This window comes from Suncus etruscus, chromosome 5 (assembly GCF_024139225.1).
Source record: "Suncus etruscus isolate mSunEtr1 chromosome 5, mSunEtr1.pri.cur, whole genome shotgun sequence".
NCBI classification, from domain to species: domain Eukaryota; kingdom Metazoa; phylum Chordata; class Mammalia; order Eulipotyphla; family Soricidae; genus Suncus; species Suncus etruscus.
This window is the reverse complement of record NC_064852.1, coordinates 50,359,134-50,379,465: the sequence shown is the minus strand read 5'-3', so window position 1 is coordinate 50,379,465 and position 20,332 is coordinate 50,359,134. Positions and strand designations below refer to the sequence as shown.

The window sequence follows — 20,332 nt, the reverse complement described above, 5'->3', positions numbered from 1 at the left end:
CTCTCAGATTCCCATGGATTGACTCAGTGTGAAGTATATAGGGAGGGAATGTGATTCAATGTCAATGGACCATTTGAGTGTTTCTTTTCCAGGATGGATGAGCAGAACTTTAGGGTTTTGGGTGTCCAACTACAAAGAGAAAATTCCCAGAGGAGAAAATCATCCTGAGTCCCAGGAATGATACCTCAGGGATCATGTACAATGTGTACAATGAATTTAACCAAGCTTGGCCACATGTAAGGCAAGTAAGTACCTTACCATCTGTACTATCTCTTTACCTTAGTCTTATGACTCATTTTCAGCTTTAAATGATAGCAAAATGAAGTTATTGAAAAGGGGGAAAAGTGGGCCCGGAGAGATAGCACAGCGGCGTTTGCCTTGCAAACGGCCGATCCAGGACCAAAGGTGGTTGGTTCAAATCCCAGTGTCCCATATGGTCCCCCGTGCCTGCCAGGAGCTATTTCTGAGCAGACAGCCAGGAGTAACCCCTGAGCAATGCCAAAAACCAAAAAAAAAAAAAAAAAGGGGGGGGGGAGTGGTAAGATATGTACAATGGTTTATTATTCAGCCTTAAATAAGAAATTGGGGTTTAAGACATAGAACAGATATGATCTTTGCCTTTCATACATCCAGTTTGCCTTTTATTAATCCCAATTTGATCCCCAGAACCACATATGGTTCCATGAGCAATAGCAGGAGTGAGCCTGATAAGAATAAGTAAGGTCTATGCTACTCAACTGGTTAGGTGGACCCAAGAACAAACAAAAAAGAAAAAAAATTACCAATAAACCAAGAATGAGTGATGAGCAGTATGATCAATCTGGAAGTACAAGACAAAGACCACCATTCTTGAGCAAAAGTGGAATGTGTTCAAAAGCTGGATTTGCAAAGAACTACACCTACATCAAGCACTAAGATAGTCTTGAAATTAGTCTAATTACCTAGCTAGTATTTTAACATATATTTATTTTTGGACATTTAGACGTATTATTTTGTAAAATTGTTTTTCATTAATTAATTAATTAGTTAATTTTTGGTTTTTGGGCCACACCCAGCAATGCTCAGGGTTTACTCCTGGCTCTGAGCTCAGAAATTGCTCCTGGCAGGCTCAGGAACCATATGGGATGCCAGGGATTGACAGGTCCATCCCAGGTCAGCAATACACAAGGCAAATGCCCTACTGCTGTGCTATCACTCTGGTCCTCTATTTAGTATGACTGTATACCTGACTTCCTCACACATTTAATCACACACATATTTTACTGTAAAATCTTGAATAAATGTTTCTTGAGCTGGCCTGACCAAGATTTTCCAGAGTCTGTCAAAAAGATATTTCAAAAATCTTTGGTGTAGGTTCCTGTCAATGTTTGTGAGAGTTGTAATATCTAGGTCCTAGCTGCAACAAAAAAAGAATATATTTCTTTTCAGAGTCTAGCTATCCAGTTACCATATGATCTATCAATAAATCAGGAGACGTAATTAGAACTCTCTGGAAATGTAAGGCTTCAATTGAACTGGAATGCAAAACCAACTAGGTATGTCACATAATTTGGCATCATTATTCTCATCTTTAATAGTTCCAAGGTCTCAGCTAATAGAACTTTACCAAGGTCTGGGGTATTAGATTTCCTCTTACCCTTCAGACATGACATCACTTAGACATATTTTTTCTATCAATTAAACTCATAAAGTACATGTTGCTAAAAAAAAAAAATTACGAGCTAAGCACTTTCTGACTGTCTCTATAGCCAAAAGAAACAGCACTGAAAGAGTCGAAGCTAGATAGTTAAATACAAGCAGAAAAAGAAGAAAAGTGGAGATGTGAGGGGAAAAGAGAAAGGAAACTATGGGGAAAAAGAAAAAAGTGGAGGGAGGCAGAAGTATGCAAATTTCCTAATTGGTCATTTTCCTTTGTGGTCTTTAATGACTTTAAAATTTTTTTTAACTTTCATCATTGCTGTTTTCTTTGCTTTGGTATTGCAGCCATACCCAGACTTCAAGGAGCATATATAGTGCTGGGGATAGATCCCAGGAGCACTTGACCATCTCTTAGACCCTTATTTAAAGTTTCTATTCATCACTCTCTCAGGATCAGACAATAGGTAAAATGGGATCTCTGAATGTGTAAAAATCATAGGTTTCAGTTTATTTGTTTTGAATAAATTAAGTGAATTAAAGAGGTTACCAACCTATTTGATGAACAGAAAAAGCTATACTTTGAGTTTTCTGATGTTTTGTTGAATTCCTTTGTCAAAGGCATTTGCTATTGAGTAACTAATATATCAGGACTTCTCTATGTAAAAAAGTTCCATCTCCCTCCTGTGACCTTTACATGCAAACACTTCTAAGTTCATCCCAAATTATCCCATAAGCCATCGAAAATCACTGCCAGCATTCCATAGCTGAACTTCAGCAGAAGGTATCTGGAAACTACATCCAGACAGACTATCATTGCTTCCAAAGCACAATGGGCAGTCTCACCACAGTCAGGATCAGTCCTGTATTCTTCCTGCACTCCATCTATAGAGTCACTCCTCCAAGAACTACTCATTTTCACTATACCTCCAGTCTGTGTCTCATGAGTCTTCCCTAGATAATTTTTTTATTTGAGTGTCTTAGGTTCTCTATCACTTGTTTTGTTGCTACACACACCCACACCCACACCCACACCCACCCCCCACCCACCCACCCATACACACACCCACACCCACCCACACCCACACCCACTCAATTATCAAGCATAGGCACAAGTATATACAAACAAATATAACTGACCCTTAAACGAAAGTTTCAACTGGATGGGCCTACCAATAATGGTATATTTTCTTTTCTTTTGGTTTTGGGGTCACATCTAGCAATGTTCAAGGCCCACTTAATGGCTCCACATTCAGTGATCACTCCTGGACCGTGCTCAAGGAATCAAATGGAAGCAAAGTTGGTGGCATGCAAAGCAAGTATTGTGCCCACTGTATTATCATTCCAGCCCAGTGGCAGATTCTCTTATCAACATAGGATGCAAATTTATAGTATCAGTAAGAAAAAAAATCAATTTTCTCTTCCTAACAGTTTTTTTTTTTGAGGAGGAGCCACATCTGATAGAACTTACTCCTTGCTCTGGGCTCAGTAATCATGTGTAGCAAGGTTCAGGGGGGCATTTTGGGTGCTGGGAATCCAACCCATGTCAGGCACATCAAGGCCTACTTGCTGTACTATTACTCTAGCCTCTCTAATAATTTTCTTAATAATATTTCCATCTCATCTCTGCTGCTTACTTTATTGGAAGGAATAACATGTAATACAGATAGCATACAAAACATGTTGACTGTTTATGTTACTGATGTCTTTGATCAACAAAATAGATTATGTGTGTAAGTCTGGGTTGAGACAAGGCTGGACAGCAGGAGAAAGGCGTCACTGCTGGTGGGTCTATTGTATACACCATCTTGGTCAAATTGTGGATAAAAATACTTATAGAACAGAAAGAAATCAGAAGACTTTGATTCTAATTCTTGGTTCTGTCCTTTGCTATCTATAAATATATAACTTTGATATATAAATATATATATGTAACTTCTACATATAAATGTTATATATAATTTTTCTGGGCCTCAGTTTGTACATCTATAAAACAAAGATAAAAATTTTTGAATACTTTCTCAAAAGTTCACAAACTCACAAGGATATGTGAAAAAAAACTTCTTCGTCAGTCACAAGTCATATACAAAAAAATTTACTAGAAATCTGTATCCTAAGCCCTTAGCAAAGCAACTTTCACAATGAAGCATGTAATAGATATTGCTGAATCATCGTCAAGGTTTTCCTCAATCCCAGCTAGCTAACAGTTACTGACTACTCATTTACAGGAGCCTGGCTCTTTACAGCGATTTACATTTAATCCCAGAACAGGACCCTGGCTCTTCACCACCATCAATCTAAAAAATCTATAAAACAGAGTCAACACGGTCAGGTTTGTTCTCCAACAATATGCCAGTTTTCCCTCGGACAAAAGACCCAACAAGATGGGTATACCCAAACACGTAAAGTCAGTCTCAAAGTGGGAAATGACGAAGTATTGCTTATGTACAATAAACAAAACACTCCTTAAAACTTCCAACATTTATAGGGACAAAGTATCTATATATATCCCTAAACCACAGATCCAATATAAAATACAACAATAAAACTGGGGCAGGAGAGATAGCATGGAGGTAAGGTGTTTGCCTTTCATGTAAAAGATCATTGGTTCGAATTCTGGCCTCCCTTTTGGTCCCCCGAGCCTGCCAGGAGCGATTTTTGAGCGTGGAGCCAGGAGTGACCCCTGAGTGCTGCCAGGTGTGATCCAAATAAATAAATAAATAAATAAATAAATAAATAAATAAATAAATAAACTTAAAAATGTAATTGTCAAGAAGTCAGGCTGTGGGGTAGGAGGAATCTGGTGTCAGTAGTGGAAGGATGGGGACACTGGGAAATGGGACTAGATATGGGGAACATTGAATGGCTGAAAATTAAATAATTAAATCACAGTAAATAAAATAAAAAAGAAACTGTAACAACAAATTTACCATTTGCACTAACAAAGACAGTAAAATAAAGAACTTGAAGCTGAAGACCTGAATTTGTTTCTTTTAATTTTTTTTTGAACAACACTTTTTTCTCCCCTCTTTTCTTTGTTTCGTTGGCCAATTTAACAGTGTTCACTGCAAGCAGTTCATTTAAACCTAATAATATGAACTGGGATGTCCTTAAAGCTTCAAACTTAATTTCCCTTCCATCTGAATGAAAGATTATCATTATTGGCCTAGTATACATATATTTTACAGTATATTTAGCCAGATCTGTAGCCACATTAACAAAAATATTTCTTAACTGAAAGAATCCCAGTACAGTCTGTCAGACTGTTACTGCACTGACATCAACTTTATTTTTGCCATTTGTCAAGATGACAAATGTATGTTAATAGAAAATCTGATAGGTAATATAATTCAAAATGATTATCAAATCATAGAATGTTTCCAAATCAAGTTTATGAACAAAGAGGATATGAGTCAACAGCAAAAGAAACCTTCATAAACCTTGGATTTTAGAGCACTGGTCTTTCTTTAATCAAGCACCATTTATAAAGTATTCCAAATTTCTCAAATTCTCATTCTTTTTCAAAGTGTCACCCAATCCTCTTTGTCAAAAGAAATATGATTAGTTAATCTCAAGATTAACTAAGGAAGTAAGGAAGTAAGTAGGAAGACATATTCTAACTAAACCAAGTTACTAAAGTAACAAAATTATCTCTTCAGATCACAAATTAAAATTTTTTCTATTTCAAAAAAACCCAAAACCACTTATAGCCTGCATGGTTAATATACCATAAAGGTTCAAGTTCTTAAAATGAGTGAACATAATATGATAACAGAGCCTATCAATCTTCAAAGGCAATGTTTTGTATCCCAGTCCAGCATGGTGACACCAAGTCACAAGGTTATCATATTATAACATGGAGAGCAGCCACAATATACTGCCACCATGTGCCACGAGCTCTTGTGGGTATCTTTTTCATCCATAACTTACGAGGTTGTCCGGTTTGAAGCCTCATCATCAGTGTGTAAACTGAAGCTGCTCCAGAGGCAACAGGGAGAGACGTGGCAATTGAACTGAAGATACTCAGGCAGAGAAACCAATCTGGTGGAGGTGTAAGACACATGAATGGAACCAGAGGAAGAAGAAACAGGAGGAGAAAGGACGGAGTAGAGTAGTAGACAACAATCAAAATTGAAATGACAGAATGAAAAAAGCAACAAAAAGAAAGTTGAAATGGAAAGGCAGGGTGGGGAGCACAGAAAGAAAAGGGAGAGAGGAAGGAGGAGGAAGAGAAAAAAAATGTAAACATTCTTTGGGCATATGAAAAGCAACATGGACCACATGCCTGTGCTCTGATTGCTGTTTTTATGTCACCAATACTATCAAATGACCAAATACAGAATGAGAATCCAGGCACAGATCCATGAACCATAGACTGGAATAGGATTAATAAACACTGCTTAAAAACAAAGCAAGAATCTGGTCAATTAGTGGAATGAAAATAAGTACCATGATGATTTTGAACCCATGTAATTACTAGAACCCAAGAGAGACAGTTCAAGGAAATTCCAATTTCTCTTCCTGAGCTTGAAACTGTCCGAACAACAAAAACAGAAGAATGTGATGGTGGTTTCTTGGTTAGTCATATTTGAGTATACCTGCCAACCAGAAATGTTAGTTTCTGAGTTTTCAGATAACATTCCTCATGGTTCTGTCTATACTCTTGGTTCCATTTTCTAACAAGTTAGACATTGAAGTCTTTGTGCTAGGCCTTCCAGGGTCAAAGTTGACAATTACCCTCAGGTAAGATGTTTCTCTATTTTTCTTGTTTCCATTCTACCAGAAAAAGATTTTCTCAATACTTCATTTGTTATTTTTTAATGTATCTGACTAGAGTATGAGCCACTGTGAATAATTACTTTGGCCTATTCCATTTTTTAACAGTAACACATTATATTACTATATAAGTTTCTGAATTATATCACTGAAAGCAAGATATATATATTAATTTAAGCTTATCAACAAAAATTCAATTTGTCCACCATCATACAACTGTTCACTTTTGAGGGGATTAAGCTACTCTTTCCCCCTTTGTTTTTGAGTCTTTAATAATTTTTAATAAGTCAAAAATATGCATAATGAATTAACCAAGCAGACAAGTGGATCATTATTAAATGGTAGCTTGCCAAACACTTTCAAGGAAGACATAATGGGAAAGCAAATTGCTATGTTTTTTGTCAATTAAATTCCTCACATACAATTACATGACACTAATGGCGAGAACTTCCATTCAAGTGCCAAAGTGATAAGAGAATTCTTCAGGCAAGTTGGCTTTATTCAGCATCCAAATGCATCCAAATATTCCCCTGTCTATATGTTAAGTTGGTGCAAACTAGCAGGTTACATAACCCTAGCCTATTGCAAATACCAGAGACAAACTGAAACAATGCTCATTATTATTAGTGAATTCATTATAAGCCCATTAACATTTCAGCATTTCTAAACAAGAAAACTATGAATAGTTGATTGAGAGACTCTTACTCAAGCATCAAAACCTTCAACAGAACTAAATTTAATATACAGTGATTTTTCATAAACAAAATCCAAGTCAAAAAACAAACGGTAATTAAAAAGCTAAATATTACAGGTCTCAGAACCTCATATTCAAAGAAAATAAAGTGACATGTGACCAAATATAGCTTTGACCTTAAATTCTTACACTAGCAATATCCATTTGTCATATCAAGTCTGAAATAAGTGAGAGAAAAAATTTCAAGCTTTAAAGATAAGCCACATTTGGAAATAAGGACCCGATTAATAAAAAATGTTATCCCCCAGAACACAGACAATTTTCTCTTGATATCTCTATCTTGAAAGGCAGATTTTAATATGTCCATCCATGGAGATTAACTTGAATTGAAGTGCCTGATAAATCACAAAAGTTCATGAGTACTTCTTAGTTAATGAATGACTGTAGGTACAAGCGAATGAACAACATTGATGATACCATACCCACTAGGTGGCATAGGCGGACAACATGTCTTCCTTCAGCATTGTTGTATTTCATCCAAGTTACATTTTATGCCATTTGCAGTAAATAAAAGATAGGTGCATCTAACTAAATGAACACTGTATAAAGTCATCTCAGTAGGGGCCAGAACAATAGTACAGCAGATAGGGTGCTTGTTTGATTCCTAGATCCTATATAGTCCCACAATATTACCAGGAGTAATTTCTAATTACTGAGTTAGGAGAAGCCCCTGAACATAGCCAGATGTGGCCACACACGCACACCCCAAATCTAAAACAAAGGCATCTTAGTAATGAAAGGTATCACTGCTGTGGCCAAGAAGAGTTTCACAGAACACATCCCTGAGGAGTGCTGGGGGGGAAGAAGGGAAGAATGAGGGTAAGAAGAGGGTATTAAGTTCTTGAGAGTCACAAATCTGACCATGAAGGTCACCCAGGAAACAGGGCCTAAATCACAAGTTTACTTGAAATTGGAAGCTTATTTGCTTATGGAAATGACTGTCCTATTGGGTCAATTTTCTCTTTCCACAATGAATAAAGATAGGTGTGCCCCAATTGCCCCCTGGAAACTATTAGAACTATATGAAGGATGGCTTAAGCGATGGACTCACAAAAACACATTCACTTGGAATTACTAAAAATGCAGCAGCACATGGGAAGCTGGGCTGCAGAAGGGCCACAATCAGAGGAGAGAAAGCTGGACGGTACCAGTGTATCCCACTACAGAAAGTACCCTGACTTTCTGTCTAAACGAAACTCACCTTAGGGCAGAATGCCTTCCAGAGCGGGTAACACTGTTGCCCACAGGTGAAGGCAGGTTGCTCCCTCTGTGTAGGTCCTCAATGGATCTACTCCAGGGCTTGGATTTTTCCACAGAGCTCTCTATAGTGCTCTCCACATTCTCAAAGTCGAAACTGAAATGAAAGAGAAATGTCACTGAAAACCTCAAATCTCACATTCACACAAATACACATATGGGCCTAACCGCTCCCCGTTCTCCCCCATCCCTCCACTGTCACACATCTGTCTCTTACTATGGGAAGTCATTTCAGATAAGAAAACTAAAATGTAAATACAAAAGAATCTCCATGCAAGCTGGGGGATATGGTACAGTAGGAAAGCACGTAACTTCTTGCATGTGAAAAGCTCTCATTTTAATCAAGGGCACTACATAAGACTTCAACACTCCCAAGTGTAGTCCTGATGACCTCCATTTATCACTGGGTCTGATTCTCATGATAAGAATGACAGAACAAAAAGGGAATTTCCATGAACTCAATGTTAGCTTAGAAAATAATGAACAGCAATAATTGTCCTGGGCAAAAAGAATAGTAAGACAAAAGTCAAAAAATCAAATAGTGGGGGCCAGAGAGAGAGCACAGCGGTAGGGTGATTGCCTTGTAACCCAGGACCAATGGTGGTTCGAATCCTGGCATCCCATATGGTGATCCTGTGCCTGCCAGGAGCGATTTCTGAGCAGAGAGCCAGGAGTAACCCTTGAGCACTCTGAGTGTGGCCCAAAAACCAAAAAACAAACAAACAAAAAAATCAAATAGTAATATATTACTTGTATTTTAATACAAGGCTTATTGAACTTACAATTGTGAAAACTATAATAGTTGATTGGGGAGAGACAGAAGATGTTACAGCTGTCTTCATTTTGCTTTACCAAGTCAGTATGTTAGACTTATACTAATTTATTCCTACCCATCAATTTTCACTGCGCATTTTCTCCTAGTGTGCTGGCAAGTATGCTTTTCCAACCATATGTGATACATTACTCACAAAGTTATGGATTTGCTTTGATTTTGAAATCTCTTCCCAGAGTGGTGTTCTTTAAAGTAGGATTGTTGTTTCTTTTGCCTTTTTTTTTTTTTTTGAGGTTATTACTCATGTTAACCAAGTTAGAATAGATGGCAAGTTAAGTTGCTCATTCTTGGGTAATTTTAGGAACAAATTTCTTTAACAGACAGACTTTGTGTACCATGCATATTTCCTGACCAATTCAATAGTCTGCTTTTCCAATAAAACATTTTATCAATTGCTTCTATTCATGAAAACATCTGATCAGACATTACTATAAATAGAGAGCAGTTCATATCTTCTGAACAGTAATAATATACATTGGGTATGAAAAGTCTGAATTTAAAAAGTATGATTGTAGGAGCAGTGGTGCAGTGGCGCAGTGCCTTTGCGTGCACTAGCCTAGGACAGACCACGATTCCATTTCCCTGGTGTCCCATATGGTCCCCCCAAGCCAGGGGTGATTTCTGAGCATATAGCCAGGTGTGGCCCAAAAACAAACAAACAAAAAAGATTCTAAAAATAAAGTACTTCGGGGGCTGGAGAGATAACATGAAGGTAAGGCATTTGCCTTGCATGCAGAAGGGCAGTGGTTTAAATCCCGGCATCTCATATGGTCCCCAGAGCCTGCCAGGAGCAATTTCTGAGCATAGGCCAGGAATAACCCCTGAGCACTGCCGGGTGTGACCCAAAAAAACAAAATTAATAATAATAATAATAATAATAATAATAATAGTACTTCATTTAACGGTCATCTTAAAACTAAGCGATAAATACTCCATCTTGTAAGTACTAATCCAGATAAGTGATAAAGTCCATGACAATTCTGTCATATCTCTGAAATATAGAAATTAATGCTGAACAAAAACAAGACAGAACTTAGTCATAAGTACTAAAAGTGGAAACTGATAGTGGAGATTAGAAAAAGGTATAAGGTGAGGGGGGCATCCCAAGATGACATGTCATGAATATTCCCACTAGGTCCTGCTACAATCTCCATATTGTTCAGCTGTTCATCAATTCTTAAATATGTTCCCCTCTGTTAGTCCTTGCTCATTACACAGCAGAGACAGGAAACCCAAACCTTGGTAAAAAGTCTGTGTCAGGAATTACACAGACATGCACCTATTGAATGGGCTATAGAACATTGGCACATGCCAAGCAACAGTAATAAATATTTATAAAGGCCGGAGAGATAGTATGGAGGCAGAGCATTTGCCATGCATGCAGAAGATTGGTGGTTCGAATTCCGGCATCCCATATGGTCCCCCGAGCCTGCCAGGAGCTATTTCTAACCATAGAGCCAGGAGTAACCCCTGGGCGCTGCCGGGTGTGACCCAAAAACCAAAAAAAAAAAATTATAAGCATCACTATCAAGATATAACATAAAGTAAATGGCTATATAGTTTCTCATCAAACTAAAACAAAACAATACTACAATTTTGCTAATAGACCAAAAATAAATTTAATGATGTGCTATAGACTAAAGAATTCCCCGGATCTCTCTACCTTTGTCCATTATTGGTCTTAGACTATAAGGGGAGTTAACTCTCAATCTGGCTTTTGCTGATTTTGCAGAAAATAAATAATATAGGAAATGGTACTCTTTCCCATTGTTTCTGAAGTTTCTTTTTTTTTTTTTTTTTTTTTTGGTCTTTGGGCCACATCAAGCAGCACTCAGGGGTCACTCCTATCTCTATTCTAGAAATCGCTCCTGGCAGGCTCAGGGAACCATATGGGATGCCGGGATTTGAACCACCGTCCTTCTGCATGCAAGGCAAATGCCTTACCTCCATGCTATCTCTCTGGCCCCTTCTGAAGTTTCTTAATTTTTCTTAATTCTGTTATTATTCTCCTATATTTTAAAATTTGTTGCATAATACTGTTTATTTATACAAAAATAATATTATAATCACATATACAAGTGAGACTACCAGCTTAGATGTCATGGAGATACAAAAGCAACATTTGGAAGAGCATGCTATAAAAACTAGAAATATTTTACCTCAGGGAAAGTTTCTGAGATAAGCAGATGCCTGTTATTTTTCTTTTATCTATTCCAAGAATGAGTAAATAACACAAGAGTTATCCAAACTGAAACTCATCAACGCAGTTTCAGTTAATAATTTCTAGTTTCTATAACCACAAATTAAATAAAGAATTCCTAGGCTAAAGATATAGCTCCATGGGTTGAGTGCATACTTTGTATGTGAGAGGCTCTCATTCAATCTCTGTATTGCATGGTTCCTGGACTGCAACTGGGAGTGACCTCCAGGCATTGAGTCAGATATAACCCTAAAATCAAGTAGTAGTAGTAGTAGTAGCAGCAGCAGCAGCAGCAGCAGCAGCAGCAGCAACAGCAGCAATAATAACTCCTCTGACTTTAGTACTGCTTTAATACTAAAGATAATTTTTTACCTACCATTCTAATTTCTGCTTAAAAAGTATGTCTATGTCTGATACAAATTATGTGATTTTTATGTAGTTACTTTAATAGAAACAAACTGCATTAACCTTACATCTGTTTCTGGCTTTCTCCACTCACAGTGTATGATTTTACCACAAATTGTATCTTCTCTGATCACATAAAATTCAAAAGCAATAAGCTAAGTTCTACTTACGTTACCGCGTACTGCGCAAATGACAGATACTCCACCAACACATCAAGGCCTTTGTTTTCTTCATTCAAAAACTCTCGTACCCATCTGTTGGGGAAAAATTGCAGAAATTCATAACTGTGTCAACCATGAGAGGACACACAGGGAATGTAAGATGACATCCAACTAGTAACCCAAAACAAAGGCCTTCCCTCATCTTCCTATTTCCTGTAAATCTCTCCTTTGATATGTAAAAGCCTGCCTAGATCACTCTGCCCTGCCTCACGCTGATGGAGTTTTTTCTAAAATAATACAGAAAAATCAGTTTTGGCTTTTGGCCGAGGCACAGACATCCTGGCCAAAAGCAAACTGGCTTCTTTCTTTCCTGACTGGCTTGGTTATTTTTTCTTCACTGTTAACCTGCTTCTTTAAATCCATCAGCGTAAAGGGTTAGAAACACGGTTTGTGGAGTGATCTCACAATTTATGGATTTTTATTTTACAAGGGAACTTTGTTTTCCATCAGAAATATTCACTATCTGAAAGGAAATATGAGCTAAGATCATATCATGTGAGTTAGAAACTTTCTGAAGTGGCAACAATGGGGATGGAGTGATAGTCCATGGAGTGATAGTTGGGTGCTTGTCTTGCTTATCAACCAGGGTTCAATTGCTGCACTCCATATGGTCTATCAATATTCACCAGGAGTGATACTGAGTGTAGAGCCAAGAATAAGCTCTGAGCACCATAAGTGGCCCAAAAATCAAAATAAAACCAAACTAAATAAAAATGAAATGGCAGTGAAGGAAACTGCATTGGGTTTTGAAGAATACCTGGTAGAACTCAGGGGTCACTCCTGAAAGTGCTTGGAGGACCACATAGATGCGGGAGACTGAACTCAGGTCTCTTACATGCAAAGCATGCACTCCAGGCCACTGAGCTTGCTCTCTAGTCCAAGGAAAATTACATTTCAAAGTGCGAAGATTCAAAGGCATGCTCTTTCTTCCTTTCAGTTACTCATCAGGAGACTTAAGATCACCTTTAAGAGTTTCTATAAAAGGAACTTGCTTAGTGCACTTTTTCCAACACCACTGATTCACAGCCTGCTCAAAAAATGGGCCAAGGTTGCTCAGAGAAGAAGGCAACAAGCTGGGGACATAACTGCAGGACCAGAGACATCTAGGCATGACTCCAAGTCCATGATCAATGACTTCTTGGCACACGATCTCGAGAACACAGAAGGCCAGTCAATGAGAGACCTGTGCTTATGGACTTCTGGAAATTCAATAGGGATAATGATTTGCTTAATTTTTTTTCATGAATGTTAAGACCTTCAAAAACGTTGCAGGCACTGTTCTCCAGGACAAAGCAAAGCCAAGACAGAATATCACGTTTGTTTAAAATGCATTTAAAAATAATAGCTGACCTTGTATTTTGTTTGGTGGGTAGTGGAATGCAAATTACTGCACATTCTTAGACATTTTTAGGAGTTTTTCAAAATTACTTCTACACATGAAGCAGAGAGAGCAAATAAAACTGTCAGATACTGAGCACTCGTGTTATCCAAAGTTACACACTTCCTCGATTCATCTTTTCAAAAATCATGTGACTGCCATTAATGAAGCTTGAAATTCCATCATATAATAAATTTAAAGGTCTGCTAATATCATAAGAATAAAACAAAGTACCTCTACCAACAGTTCAAATGGGCAAATTCTTTCATGAGCACCAAGCCAACTAGATCCCTCCAAAAAAAACCATACAGTGGAAGTTACTGTAGAACCCAGTTCTTCAAGCTAATGATCAACAATAGAACAATATATTCCAATGCCTGAAGGATGAGTAGCCCTAAAATTTTTGTCTTAAAGGAGAAAATTCCTGTGAATGTGGATGTATTTTATATTTTATTTGGGTTTTTTGTTTTGGTTTGGTTTTTGGTTTGGAGGCCACACCCATATTTTATTATTTTATTTGGGATTTTTTTTGTTTTATTTTTTGATTCTTGGTCACACCCATTGATGCTCAGGGATTACTCCTGGCTATGAGCTCAGAAATCACTCTTGGCTTGGGGGACCATATGAACCGCCGGATTATCAAACCAAGGTCTGTCCTAAGGCAGATGCATGCAAGGCAAATGTGTTATGGCAGTGCAACTGCTCTAGCCCCATATTTTTACTTTTGGGGGAGAGAGGAGTTGATTCCACAAAGGGTAGTGCTCAGAATTTACTCCTGGATCTGCATTCGGAGATCAGTCAAATTGTGCTGGACACAGAGGACCACATGGGGTTCTGAGGATTGAATACAGGTTGGCACATGCAAAATAGGTGTCCTACCTATTGCTAAAAACCTTGGTTTTTACCTTTTAAACAATCTTTATTTTGTCTCCTATTTTCCCTCAAAATGTCTTAGGTCAATTACCATAAAAGGATGCATTTACCTGAGCTCTGAGCAAGCATAGTAAACATCAAACACCTAATTTAAAAAAACACACAGTCCATCAAGTCACACAAAGTGACTTGGTTATCAGTGATCACAGTGAGGGGGAACAACAAGGATGGCTACTCAAGGTGGGACTTAATTTTACAAGAGACACGAGGGATGGAGATGGGGAGAGAGAGAGAGAGAGAGAGAGAGAGAGAGAGAGAGAGAGAGAGAGAGAGAGAGAGAGAGAGAGGGGGGGGGGGGGGCAAACCACCTGCCTCCAAAAATCATACATTTCTTTGATGTATCTTGTTTGTTTTGTTTTGTTTTTGCCCCACATCCCCACACCCTGGGTGCTCAAAGGTAATTCCTCTGCACTCAGGAATTATTCCTGTCGGGGCTCAGGGGACCATATGGGATACCAAGAACTGAACCCAGATAGTCTATAAAAAAGGAAGTGCCCTACCTGTTATATTACTTTCCTGGCCCCTCATTTGACATATCTCCATTATTCTCAAGGTCTCAGGAAATACTGGATACTTTTAAGCACTAATAATATTTAGCCTACAATATAAAAATATAACAAGAGGCTAAACAAAGGTCGGGACTCACTGCAAAGAATTGAATGCAGGGGCCTGAGCACTAGCACAGTGATAGGGTGTTTGTCTTGCACACGGCCAATCCCGAACGGTTCGATTCCTGGCAACCTACATGGTCCCCCAAGCCTGTGAGGAGCAACTTCTGAGTGCAGAGCCAGGAGTAAGCCCTAAGCACAGCCAGGTGTGGTTCAAAAGACAAAAGAAAAAGGAAGGAACCAAAAGAGAAGGAGGGAGGGTGGAAGAGAGAAAGAGAAAAAGAGGGAGGAAGGGATGGGGAGAGAGGGAGGGAAGGGAGCAAGGAAGGAAGAAAAGAAGGAAGGGAGGGAGGGAAGAAGGAAAGAAGGAAGGAAGGGAGGGAGGAAGGAAGGGAGGGAGGAAGGAAGAGAGGGAGAGAGGGAGGAAGGAAGAGAGGGAGAGAGGGAGGAAGGAAGGAAGGAAGGGAGGGAGGGAGGGAGGGAGGGAGGGAGGGAGGGAGGGAGGAAGGAAGGGAGGGAGGGAGGAAGGAAGGGAGGGAGGGAGGAAGGGAGGGAGGGAGGAAGGAAGGGAGGGAGGAAGGAAGGGAGGGAGGGAGGGAGGAAGGAAGGGAGGGAGGGAGGAAGTAAGGGAGGGAGGGAGGAAGGAAGGGAGGGAGGGAGGAAGGAAGGGAGGGAGGGAGGAAGGAAGGGAGGGAGGGAGGGAGGAAGGGAGGGAGGGAGGGAGGAAGGGAGGGAGGAAGGAAGGAAGGAAGGAAGGAAGGAAGGAAGGAAGGAAGGAAGGGAGGGAGGGAGGGAGGGAGGGAGGGAGGGAGGGAGGGAGGGAGGAAGGAAAAGAAAAAAAAAGGAAAAAGGAAAAAGGAAAGAAAAGTTATTTGGGCGTCTGTCTTTGTCTCAACCATCTCAGTTCCTTCTCACCTCTAAATCAAAAGTTTTTCCATCTTAAAAAGTTGACCCACACACTGGACAGGGCAATAACTCACAGATTTGTTAAAAATTTGGATTTGTTTTGTTTGGGGCCTGAGCTCAAAGTGTCAAAACCCAAACTGGTGCCAGGAATCAAATTCAGGTTGGTCATGTTCAAGGTAAATGCTTTATCCTTGTATTATAGCTACAGCCCTTCCACCAGGGGAGATGGGGGAGGGTATTTTTTCTTTTTTTTTTTTTTTGTGGTTTTTTTTGGGTCACACCCGGCAGTGCTCAGGGGTTATTCCTGGCTCCAGGCTCAGAAATTGCTCCTGGCAGGCACGGGGGACCATATGGGACGCCGGGATTCGAACCGATGACCTCCTGCATGAAAGGCAAACGCCTTACCTCCATGCTATCTCTCCAGCCCCCTTTTTTTTTTTTTTAAATAGATTCTAGTTACGGGGGGATGTAGTCGGAGCTATAATTCTTTCACTTTTAATTGCAAATATACATGGATTTTGATGCATGCTAATCAATAAGTTATTCTTTTACTTCATACTGCTACTCAGTACCACACTATTTGATTCGATCATTTTCAAAGTGCAAGGTGGAAGCCAGCTGCTAAGAGCCAAAAAAGCTGGCTTGATAACAGGCCCTGCTTCTGAGAGGGTATGTGTCATACTGCTAATTGTTTTAAACCAAAAATTCTGCCCGGATCTTTCATGATCAATAATGCAGGAACAAATAAGTCAGAAATACACTATGGCTGACTCCCATGTCCTCAGCCCAAGTCAAATGGTATCTGATTAGCAAAGTAAATCAATATAACATGATCCCTAAGGGTTGTAAGGAAAAAGTAGTTTCAACACTAATACACTGTCCTATCACTCCAATTCCTTCCCCACTGGGGTTATTCTGAGTGGGAGAATGAATATCAGAAGAAATAAGTAAATTTTGGGACTGCAGTACCTCTCACTGGCAGTGTTCTTGCCTCAACTATGTGAGGCCCTCGATTTGGTTATTGATACCACAAAAGAAAGAAACAAGAAAAGAAAGAAAAAGGGGAGTTGGAGAGAGAGCACAGAGGAAAGGCATTTGCCTTGTACATGGCCGACCCAGGACTGATGGTGGTTCAATTCCTGGTATCCCTGGGCCTGCCGGGGGCAATTTCTGAGCTCAGAGCCAAGAGTAATCCCTGAGCACCACTAAGTGTGATCCCCCTGCCCCCAAAAAAGCACAAAGTAAAGAAAGAAAAAGAAAATGAAAAGTAAGGTAAAAAGACAAATAATCAAATGCCTGAAAAATATGAGTGTGCCATTCTACAGATTGATATATATATATGAGCATGCATATTATATATGTATCATAAATTTATAAATTTATAAATAAATTTCCATAGTCATTTATTTTCATTTTTAACTTGGTGCATAATAACACACTTTTGAATATATTGCCAACACACAAATGATATGATATGGCTAAAGGTTCTAGAGAAACCGTTCTTTGTGATCTGACAGAATGTGTCACTTATTGAGGGACTCATATATTCAATGTAATTAATCAATTAACACTAATTTGTAAAAAAAAAAAAAAAAAACTAAAGTCAGTTTCAAATACACTATTTGGGAGACCACAGAGGCTATACAGGGTTAAGTAGACACCTGTTCAATTCTCCGAGCCACATTCATTCCCCAGATTTCTACAAGGAGTGATCCTTAAGCACAGAGCCAGGAATAAGCCTTAGCATAACTGAGTGTTACCACAAAAGAAAAATAAAAACAGTTGCTAAGGAACTGGAAGGAACAGTGATTATAAAAATTATCAAGGAAAAATGTGCATAGAGTAAGGCTCTTGCATTGCACATGCTGACATCAGAGCAAAACTCAGCACCACAGTGTCCTCCAAGCATTGCAAGATGAAGTCCTGGAGATCTCATGAGGGTAGTGATGGCATGGCAGGGCAAGAGCAGCACTGCATTAAACAATGTAGTGAGCAGGATCTTGCCTTGAACAGTCAGACTGGTTGTCAGAATATCCCCAAGAGGGATCTCCAGGACACCTAAGCACCTCTTGGGAAGCCGCCCAGAAATCACAGGAAATGAAAAATTGTGAGGAAAATGCTATTCACTAAAGTGCTAATAAACTTTACTACTATAATGTACTCAGGCTGAAACTTTCAGAGTTGCTGTTTATTGTTCTCTCCCTCAGATTTCAGAACCCCATCATTTTTATCTAGAGAACTAAAGTTCAATGAACCTTTCAGGATTTACATTTCGAGGATCAATAAAGCAAGGACAGGACACACAAAATAGAGATAAATGAAAGTAAACCCCACTATCAGAACCCTGAAGACAAAGGGTAAAAAACACAGTTGCTGAAAAACTCAGGAGAAGAAAGAAAAAGGATTCTTCAGCTTCCAAGCTTTTTCTGTAACGGTGCTCATAAACTGATATTTTCCAAGTGCAGTCTACATACTACTAAGTATCCCTAAAACCCTTCCAGATGTGTTTGATGCTAGAAACTACTCTCATAAGAAAATTCAAACTACAACAACCAAAGCTAAAATCGTGCCTGAAGAAGGCAAGCTAAGGGGCAGAAAAGAACATGCGGATACTGCCAGAGTGAAGTTGATACTAGTAGTGGCATTGGTTTTGGAATACATACCTGAAACTCAACTGTGAGAAACATTGTAAATCAAAATACTATTATAAATATATTGTTTTGTTTTGGGGAATTACACAAGTTATGCTCAAAACTAACTCCTGGATCTGTTCTGAGGGATCACTACTGACAGTATTCAGGGGTCATATGGAGTGCTGGGAATTGAACCCAGGTTCACCGTGTGCAAGACCAATGGTCTACCTCCAGTATTATTGCTCCAGTTTCATATAAAAAAATGAGAATATAGTCTAAGGTGATGGATTAGAAGAATCAATATTGTTAAAATGACTATCCTACCTAAGCTGCTAAGTAGATTCAATGCAATCCCTATTCAAATTTAGGAAACATTCCTTAAGGAACTAGAAATGTCAATAATAAAGTTTGAATGGAATCAGAAGAGACCATGAGCCAGCAGTCAAAGCTACGCTGAAAAGTAAGAAATATGGAGGCATCTTATTAACTGATTTGGAGCTGCATTATAAAGCTGTAATGATCAAAACTGCCTGGTACTGAAATAAAGATAGGTTCTCTCAATGAGTCTGAATCAAATATCCAAGGCCAAAAATTCCATAAATATGGACAATTAATTTTTATAAAGGAGCTGAGCACATGAAATGGTATAAAAAACATTATATACCTAAAATTCAGCTATCAATAACTTTGTAAACCACAGTTTTCTTTTTTTAAATAAAAAATATTCAGACTAAAGTTGCTTTCTTCATTGTACTGATACTTCTACTACTGATATATGAAAGAAGCATGGCTGAGTGTGTTCACCAAAGAACGCATGTACTTACTGTATTTTTGCTTCATAAAATGGGGGAAGAAGGGGCCAGAGAGATAGCACAGCAGTGTTTGCCTTGCAAACAGCCGACCCAGGACCCAAGGTGGTTGGTTTGAATCCCGGCGTCCCATATGATCCCCCGTGCCTGCCAGGAGCTATTTCTGTGCAGACAGCCAGGAGTAACCCCTGAGCACCGCCGGGAGTGGCCTCCCCCCCAAAAAAAATGGGGGAAGAGAAAAGGGAATGAAGTTGTAGGGGCGGATGAATGAAGTTAAGACTGTCATTAGTGAGGCAATAAAAACTACTGATCACAGGGTTAGAGAAATAAATAAAACAGGGACTGGAGTTGTATGTAGCCAGTTTCAGATCAATTCCCCACATCACAGGTATGGTTTGCTGAGAATTGCTAGGAGGGTCCCCAGATCTCCTGAACACATCTTATGACCCACACACCTCAAAAAGAACCCAAATTTTGATTGCATTAATTCATGCTCCTCAGTAAATTGACATATCTTGCTTTACTTGTACCTAGCCTGCACTTAGCTTTACTGCACTTCACAGATGTGTTTTATGTTGAACACCTGTAGGAAACCAGCATCAAGCAAAAGCAAGTCTGTCAATGCCACTTTCCGTACAGGATGTCTTCTGTCAAATTTATTTAAAGTCAGTAGAGTATCTTTTTATTCTATTTTATTGGCAAATAAGGGGCATTGTTTCACTCCCAGCAGTGCTTAGGGCTCATTCCTCAATCTGTAATTAGGAGGTTACCCCTGGTGGTGCTCTGAACCACATGTAGTCTGAAAATCAAACTAAGTTAGCTGCATACAAGACATGCATGGTAATCACTGTACTAGCTCTCCAATACAATATATATATGTATATATATATACATATATATATTTAAAATACTATACTACTTGCTTAAGAGATTCTAGTGTAGTGAACTTTTATATGGACCAGGAAACCATAGACATTATGAAACT

At 39.0% G+C, this 20,332-nt stretch overlaps 1 protein-coding gene across 3 annotated transcripts in view; it reads right to left on the bottom strand.

The window, feature by feature from the left end:
• The window catches only part of FMNL2 (formin like 2), a 350,132-nt gene that overhangs the window by 81,165 nt on the left and 248,635 nt on the right, over positions 1-20,332 (bottom strand). For 2 of the 3 annotated variants that reach the window (XM_049773056.1, XM_049773057.1), the window contains exons 5-6: positions 12,030-12,113; positions 8,367-8,519 (exon numbers count right to left, since the gene is read on the bottom strand). In XM_049773056.1, coding sequence (XP_049629013.1) covers positions 8,367-8,519; positions 12,030-12,113 — 237 coding nt within the window. Of the gene's footprint in view, positions 1-5,565; positions 5,677-8,366; positions 8,520-12,029; positions 12,114-20,332 lie in introns of all 3 variants that reach the window. The other variant, XM_049773055.1, reaches the window with a different exon arrangement.